The sequence below is a fragment of the Pteropus alecto genome, unplaced genomic scaffold (genome assembly GCF_000325575.1).
Source record: "Pteropus alecto unplaced genomic scaffold, ASM32557v1 scaffold15, whole genome shotgun sequence".
Taxonomy (NCBI): Eukaryota; Metazoa; Chordata; class Mammalia; order Chiroptera; family Pteropodidae; genus Pteropus; species Pteropus alecto.
In genome coordinates this window covers 1,503,646-1,511,343 of record NW_006436286.1, presented here as the reverse complement: position 1 = coordinate 1,511,343, position 7,698 = coordinate 1,503,646, and the positions used below count along the sequence as shown (strand labels likewise).

At 58.2% G+C, this 7,698-nt stretch overlaps 1 protein-coding gene and 1 non-coding gene across 2 annotated transcripts; both read left to right on the top strand.

The window, feature by feature from the left end:
- The first annotated feature begins 148 nt into the window (after window positions 1-148).
- CHP2 (calcineurin like EF-hand protein 2) lies at window positions 149-2,392 on the top strand. The gene is made up of 7 exons (XM_006912519.1): window positions 149-215; window positions 546-618; window positions 728-808; window positions 926-1,056; window positions 1,225-1,286; window positions 2,013-2,135; window positions 2,339-2,392. The coding sequence occupies exons 1-7, from the start codon at window positions 149-151 to the stop codon at window positions 2,390-2,392; spliced, it is 591 nt and encodes a 196-aa protein (XP_006912581.1).
- Window positions 2,393-3,698: 1,306 nt separating this feature from the next.
- Window positions 3,699-3,817, top strand: LOC112480285. Its single transcript, XR_003046536.1, has one exon. It is a non-coding gene; the product is annotated as a 5S ribosomal RNA (ribosomal RNA).
- The last annotated feature ends 3,881 nt before the right edge of the window (window positions 3,818-7,698 follow it).

Genomic DNA, 7,698 nt, shown 5'->3' with positions numbered 1-7,698 from the left:
CCCCCTCCGGCCCTGCCGCCCCGGGCGTCGCTTCCTGTCCTCCGGCCAAGGTTCGGGAGGCGGGCTCCCTGCCAGGCGGCTGGCCTTGGCCCGGGGCGCTCGCGGCTGCGCCCGGCGGGAGGGGGCAGATCCTGTCGTTGGCGCGGCCATGGGCTCCAGCGGCTCCCGCGCGTCTCAGATCCCCGACGCCGACAGCCTTCGGCGGGAGACGGGCTGTGAGCGGGGCGCGCGGGGCGGGGGGGCAGCGGCGGGATCCGGGGGACGGGGCGGAGGGGCGCGCGAGCCCCCGAGATCCGAGATCCAAGAGTGGTCGCGGGCCGGGGCTCCGTATCCTGGGGGCCCCGGAGTCCAGGTTTGAGGCGGGGCCGGTTCCCGGGCTTGGGGACCCCCAGGTTTGGATGGAGGAGGTCGGTTTTGGTTCCCTGGTTTCCCAGAGAGGAGCGGGGGGCGTGGAGAGCCTCCTCGGGGCTCATCGGACCCCCTCCAGCGTCCAGCTGGCCCCAGGCGTCACCCTCCGCCCTCCGCGCCCCTCCGCCCCACCCCAGTCTCGCAGGCCTGCCTGCTGCGGCTTCACCGCAGATTTCAGAACCTGGACAGCAACAAGAAGGGCTACCTGAGGTGGGGCCCCACCCCTAGCACCCCTCTGTCTCTCTGACCTCCCCGCCCCGCCGCGCGTTGACCCTGTACCGTCCACCTTCGCCCCATCTGCTTTGAACTTCCTTTCCAGCCGAGTGGATCTGCAGCAGATCGGGGCGCTGGCCGTGAACCCCCTAGGGGACCGCATTATAGACAGCTTTTTCCCTGAAGGGTGAGGCCTCGCGGGCTGGGGCAGGAGATAGAGGGAAAAGCCTGGCGGGAGGGGAGAGGTTGGGGACCAAGGCAGAGGGAGGGCTCGCGTGACCACTGCCTCCCCCGCCCCCACCAGGAATCTGAGAGTGGACTTCCCGGGCTTCGTCAGGGTCCTGGCACACTTCCGACCTGTAGATGACGAGGGCACCAGAACCCGGGGCCCCGATGAGCCCGAACCCTTCAACAGCAGAATGAACAAACTCCGCTGTAAGCTGGTGGGGTCCCCCAAAGCGAGACCCCAGAGTTACCACACCAGTGAGAGGCCCAAGGCAACTCCCCCCGCCATGAGCCTGTTGAGGACCTCCCTACTCCTCCGGGGGGGCCCTCTGCTGGGGGGGGAGCCGGGGAGATCCACCTTCCTTCCCCGCTCCCCAGTTGCATTTCAGCTCTACGACCTGGACAGGGATGGGAAGATCTCACAGCAGGAGATGCTGCAGGTTGGGAGAACAGCACAGATGTGCCGCGCCCATGGGGGGGAAGTTTGGCTGGCGATTGGGGTGTTGGGTGGGCAAAGGCCATGGGTGGGGCTGGAGTGTGGGTTCACTGGGAGATGGGGCAGGCAACAGTTGGGTATGACATCGGGGAGAGGTCAGGATCCCCCACTGGGGGCGATTTTGCTCGCTGAATGACACTGGCAATATCTAGAGACATTTTTAGTTGTCACGACTGGGGAGGGGCCGGCACAGCAGGCCCCCAGTGGGGGAAGGTGAGGAACGCTGTGAAACGTCTCACGACACACAGGGCAGCCCCCTCCCCCCGCGAACGGAATTGTCCGGCCCCAAGAGTCCGTGGTGCTGAGACGGAGGGGCTCTGGGGCAGATGCGAAGCGGGGGGTGGCTTTGAGGGTAGCTGTAGAGCAAGGCGGGAATGGGGCTGAGGACAGATGGAAGTTAGGCCCTAAGGCTGGGGTTGAGCAATGAGCCTGGGCACATTGTCGAGGTGAGTGTGGGACAGAGATGGACAGTCGGGGATTCGGACAGAGAAGCTACGGGGGGAGTTATCGGCAGGTATGGTGGCAAGTGATGGGAATGGGGTCCAAAATGAATGAAGGATGGATTGCAAAATTGGGAATAACTTTTGGGGTGACATGGGCCAGGTCTGGGGGACGAAGCCCGTTGTCCCTGTGCCTCCTCTTTCTGGCCGTCCCCTCCTCCGCCTCTCAGGTGCTCCGGCTGATGGTCGGGGTCCAGGTGACAGAGGAACAGCTGGAGAGCATTGCCGACCGCACGGTGCAGGAAGCCGATGACGATGGGGACGGGGCCGTGTCCTTCCTGGAGTTTGCCAAGGTCAGAGCGCCCTCGGGGCCCGGGGAGTTGAGGGCAGGAGATCCGAGCACCGATGGACGATGGACGGGGCACAAAGCCGGAAGGAGGGAGGCAGACAGAGAGGGACTCCAGGGAATGGCAGGGCCTTGGAGGCCGGAGAGGAGGCTGGAAGCTCAGGGGTTCGGAGAATTCAAGTGCCCTTGACTAGCACCCGTCTCCCCCAGTCCTTGGAGAAGATGGACATCGAGCAGAAAATGAGCATTCGGATCCTGAAGTGACCTTCCTGCCCAGGGCTGCCTGGGATTCAGCCTCAGCCCCCACGGAGACGCAGCCCCAAAACACTGCGCTGGCTGTTCTACGCCCGACCCTGTTCGGGCCCAAAGAGAGAAAGCCAGATTGGGGGGCGGGGGGAGGGTACTCACTCATTTGACCTCAGATCTGTGAATCGGCCAACAATCTTCCGGTTGCGAGTGATTGAAACCCCAAATCAAAGGGACTTGGGTTCGAAAAGGGATTTTACGGGCTCACCTAATGATAAAGTCTGGAATTGTCTTCAGAATACCGGAAAAGCGTGGGCGTGTCTTCATGCGCAGCCGCATCCACGGGCTCGGAGGGCGCTCCCTGGGCTCGGCCACTCTCCCTCGCTCGGCCCAGATTCCCTCTGTGCCGGCTTCGTTCTCGGGGGCTCTCACCTCAGGGTGGACAGTGGCCTCCAGCAGTGCCAGGTTTCCATCCCGTTAGCCCTGTAATCCAGCGGGGACAGAATTTCTTTCTCAATACTTCTAAGAAAGGAGTGTCATTAGCTCAACTGGGGTTTGTCCCTTCTCTAGGGGACTGGAACGTTCCAATCGGTAAGTGTTCCTGTGCTAACTGCTAGAGCCAGGAAATAGGGCCTGAGGATTCAGGATGGGGTAAGAGATGGTGGCTTAAAGGTCAAAGCTATTAGCAGGAGAAGGGGAATTGGCGCCTGGCCGGCCAAACAGAGCTTTCGTTACTGCTAAGTCCCCCCGACGGAGTCGTGAAGTCTGGCTTTTCAGGCGGGTTTTTGCTGATCCCATGGGTGTGTGACAGTGTGATGGGGAGGAAGGGGAGAGAGGTGACAGGAAAAGAGCCAACGAGACACGCCGTCTTAGAGCAGGACATAATTCAAAGGTTTGCAGAGTAATTCCGTTGTTTAAAAATGTTAAGATGTTCCAACGTTGACATGACACAGCAAGAGCGTAAAAGTCACATAAAATCACGAGGGTCTAGGTCCGTAGCAAAGCATTCCGGCGCTACCTATGGGAGGTGCTGTTGGTGTCCTGCCCATGTCCCCGCCCGGGGCTGTGCCCGAGTCGTCTTGCATTAACACGTGAGAGCTGCTTGTGGCGCTCACATCCTTCTAACTCCGCTTTCCGTGACGTCCCACTGGCAGCTTGAAACTGGCTGCAGTGGGAAAAAATAAGCCAGAGATGCAAGAGGCCAGGGCCGTCCGCTTAGGAGAGCCCGATGCTCAGCCTTTGTCAGCTTCCCGGCGTTCACAGACAGCATGCACGCCAGGGGCTCCCCCACAGCTCGACTGAGCTGTGCAGAAAACTGCACGGCGTCTACGGCCACGCCACCCTGGACACGCCCGATCCCGTCTGACCTCGGAAGCTAAGCAGGGTCGGGCCTGGTTAGTCCTTGGATGGGAGACCACCTAGGAAGACCAGGTGCTGTAGGTGTAAAAAATAAAAAACAAGGGATTGTAAGCCGGCAAGGTCCTTGCAATCTGTGAGGTCCACCAAGGGTTGCCTCGCCTAAAAAAAGCGAAACAAAACAAACAGAAACTGCATGTCATTAATGCGTACAGTCGGATGCGTTTGAACGTAATCGAGGTGATAAACACAACCAGCATCTCCAAAAATTTCCTCGCATCCCCTTGTTTTTTAGGATTTTTTTTTTTTTTTGGCATTTGTGTGGTAAGAACACTTACCGTGAGATCTACCTGCGTAACCAAATTTCGAGTGTACAACCCATGAGTCCCGGAACCAGCCTTGCGTAACTGGGACATTGTGCCCAGTGGGCAGCAGCCCCTGCGCCCTTCCCCCCACCCCGGTAGCCAGCATTCTGCGGGCCACTTCTACGCGTCCGGCCGTTTTTAGAGGTCTCACGTGAGCACGATCATGCCACAGTGCCTCCCGCGGCTATTTCACTCGGCATAACGCTTCCAGGTCCATCCGGGTTGTCACGCGTGGCAGGGTTTTCTTCTTTTTGAAAATAGAATGATATTCCGTTGTTCATATACCTGGTGATGGACGTTTGGGGTGTGCCTGTGTCGTGGCGATTGTGAATAATGCTGTGATGATCATGGGAGTGCAGATATCTCTTTGAGAGACTTTAATTTCATTCCTTTGACATAGGCGAGAAGTGGTGTTGCTGGATCTCGTGGTGGTTCTGTTTTAATTTGGGGGGAAATTTTGGCTTCTTTCTACAAGCACTGGTGGCGGGGGCCTGCCTGACGGCTTTGCCTGGCACAAGCCCACGCTCGGCTGAGGGCCAGGCTGAAGTGCCCGCGAGCTAATGACTGATGACGGACGGAAACTGGATGCCGAGCCTGTTTCCTGGCCCCTCACGTGGGACACTGTGCTGGCACGTCCTGGTCACTCTCCGGCGTCTCCAGCAGCTGGGGCCCATTTGCTCACGGCTTTAACCAGCTGGTGACAGCGCCCCCTGCTCCTGCTCCTTTTGTCCCTGTCTCATTTTCCCACCCCCCGACCCCACCCACCGTCAGAGCTTCCTGGGTCGCCTCCCAAATAAACAACCTGCTCTCAAATCCTCGTCTCCGGGTGCTTCTGGAGGAGCCCAACCCAAGACGTACCGGGCCTTCCAGACCACGGCTCACGTGCCCCGTGGCTGTGGGCGCTTGGTGGGATGCTTTGAGGGAGCGCCGTGTCAGGTGACTGTCCGGCTTCTGGCCTTTGCCGACTCGAAGGAGTGTGACGTCGTGTAAAGACCACACACGTTTGGGGGTCCTGCAACGGGGAACCGTCTGGGTAGAATATCGACCCCGTTTCTCTTCCGTGTTTCTGAGTGCCGTGGGATTCTGACAGCTGGGTCTCACAGTCAACGGAGGGCGGCAAAGAGGGTGTTCGATTTCTAGGGGAACTTTGTGATTTTTGTCAGAGGATTGTCGCACGAACAAAGGCTTGACGACTGGGGAGTGTTTGTTTAGTCTTGGGGTCTATTAAAGACGGGGTAAAAAACTCACTAAATGGCTGTTTTTTTCAGGTACCATTGGGGGAGATTTGTATATAGAGAGAAATAGAAGAGATGGGGGGAAGGGGGGAAAGAGGGAGAGAAGCAGAATTTCTTTACAACTGGTCTTTTTTCCATTAGAACGTTTCTCAAATATTGCATCGATGGTCAAAATCGTAATTACAAAGTTCAGACGCTTTGGCCCATTTGAGAGCTCCGGGATCTGAGTCTCCAGGGAAATCTTTATTTTAAATAAGTGATGCTGATGTTGGAGGCCCAAGGACCAAACTTTTAAAAACAGTGACCTAGACCTCGCGGCTGGGCTCCTAGTGACAGCTGTTTACAGAAGGTCATCCGCCGTCCACGAAGCGCCGAGCAGGACCTGGCCCTCGGCCTCTCAGGGAAGGCCTCCGGCTGCTCCGGTCCGCTGTGACAATGACCAGCGCTCCTGTCCTCCTGACAGTTTTGGGGGGCTGAGGGACCCCCAGGACTTTTCTTGCTGTTCTGGTGGGCGGGAGAGCAAACTGCTCCCACCCGCCTTCAGCACGGAGGTCCCCGGTCCTGCTGGGGACAGGGAGGTCGGAGACCGTGGCGAGCGGGAAGGACCACCAGCCCCACGGCTGCGGCATGAGCTGCCTGAACCTCACCCTCTTGGCATCAACCAGAGTCACCTGCGGATTTGTTCGCGGGGGCCTCGTGGCACCGATGGGGAGTCCCTGTGCCGTGAGCAGCAGTGGCCACACAGCTCCTTTGATCCGTGCCATTATTTACCTGTCATTTGTCTGTGAATGATCTCGTTTGTCACGTATCTATTCCAGCTTACGAAGGAAACTGAACAGCTCCCCCCCGTATGTTAGAAACCAGCCCCAACTGCCATAAATAGAATAACGATACAGATACGGTACATACAAAGACACCCCCGAAAATGCCGAAAGAGAGATGAGCAAGTGCTGGGCTTGTGGAAAGCAAACTGCCCCGAACAGAGCTTGTCTTCGGAGATCCGAAGGATGGAAAGGAATCGAGAGGCGACGGTCTTTTCCCTGAGGTTCGAAGCTGCAGGCTCCCACTGAGAATCATCATGGGGACGTGAGTGGGGTGATTGTTGGTTCACGGGGGCTGTGGGAAGTGGTCCGGGCGGGACCCTCTCTCTTGCAAGGGCCATTTTGAATGCGGCTGTGAGTGGGCTGGACACCCCCATGCTCAGGCTGGCCGTTGGTCAGACGGGGTTCACCAAGGTCAACCATCGAAACGGCGTCTGCTTGCCAGGGCAGGCCCGGGGAGAAGTGGCAGGGTGTTGGGGCCGATGCTTTATGACGGGGCTGGAGGTGTGCACAGCGACAGCCCTCTGCTGCCCTTTGCCGCCGGGCCTGGCATGACCGTGAGCCTGGAGACGGGGCCTGTGTCCCTGCCTCCACACTGGACTAAGGTGGCAGCATCTCAGGGGAGGGGCTGGTGCTCTCGGCCTGCGCCTGGCACCCTCACCTGAGGGGCTTCCGGAGCTGTGTGGGAGGGGCATGCTGCTGTCCAGCCTGTTCCACGGGGCTGCTGGGAAGGCCTTAGCTGACCTGGAATTTCTGGAAGAGCCATCTATACATCCTGAAGATGCGAGTTCCGGAGGAAGCCTCTCCTCGCCAAGGTGACAGTGTGTGTGTAGGGAGCCCTGGGGGGCCAGGGCAGCAAGTAGAAGGGGCTGAGTAGTGACACTGAGTGACATTGGGTGGACCTGACAATGACCGCCATCAGGAAGCAGTTCAGAATTCTGAACTCGACTCTCAAATGGAAGGAGACTCCGGGCTGTCCTCAGCCCCTCCCAGCCAACACCAGTAAAGCTCTCTGTCCAGACAAGGTCCCGGTGTCGACCTCCCGTGAGGGTCAGTGAAGCTCAGAGGGGAGAGCGTGAGTTCGGGAGGCGGGTTGCTCACGCTGCAGCCTTGGGTAAGGCACTTTGCCCTTCGATGTCTCAGCTGCTGTGACCTGGGAAAGAGACAGACAATAACAGCAGCCACCTGGCAGAGCTGTCGCCACTACCTTCCCCACCCAGCCCCGCCCGACTTCAGCAGGTTCCTCTCGGCTTTATCGGTAAACGAGGACTCTGCTCTGTGATCGTCAGGGATCTTTCTCTTGTGAACTGGCTTATGGAAGAATAAAAATTTATTAGTTCACATAACTGAAAGAAGAGTCCAAAGGTGGACCCGGCAAATCTGGGTCCCCGAGCGCCACACCGTCGTCGGACAAGGGTCTGCTCCAGCTCGACTCTGCTTTTCCCTGTTGTTGGTGTTTCTTTCTTTCTTTCTTTCTTTCTTTCTTTCTTTCTTTCTTTCTTTCTTTCTTTCTTTCTTTCTTTCTTTCTTTCTTTCTTTCTTTCTTT

What these genes read in the sequence shown, in the direction of transcription:
- CHP2 (XM_006912519.1), top strand. Translation starts at nt 149, where the DNA reads ATGGGCTCCAGCGGCTCCCGCGCGTCTCAGATCCCCGACGCCGACAGC. An exon ending in AACAAGAAGGGCTACCTGAG is followed by an intron (nt 619 to 727) that starts GTGGGGCCCCAC and finishes CTTCCTTTCCAG; the next exon opens with CCGAGTGGATCTGCAGCAGA. An exon ending in GACAGCTTTTTCCCTGAAGG is followed by an intron (nt 809 to 925) that starts GTGAGGCCTCGC and finishes CGCCCCCACCAG; the next exon opens with GAATCTGAGAGTGGACTTCC.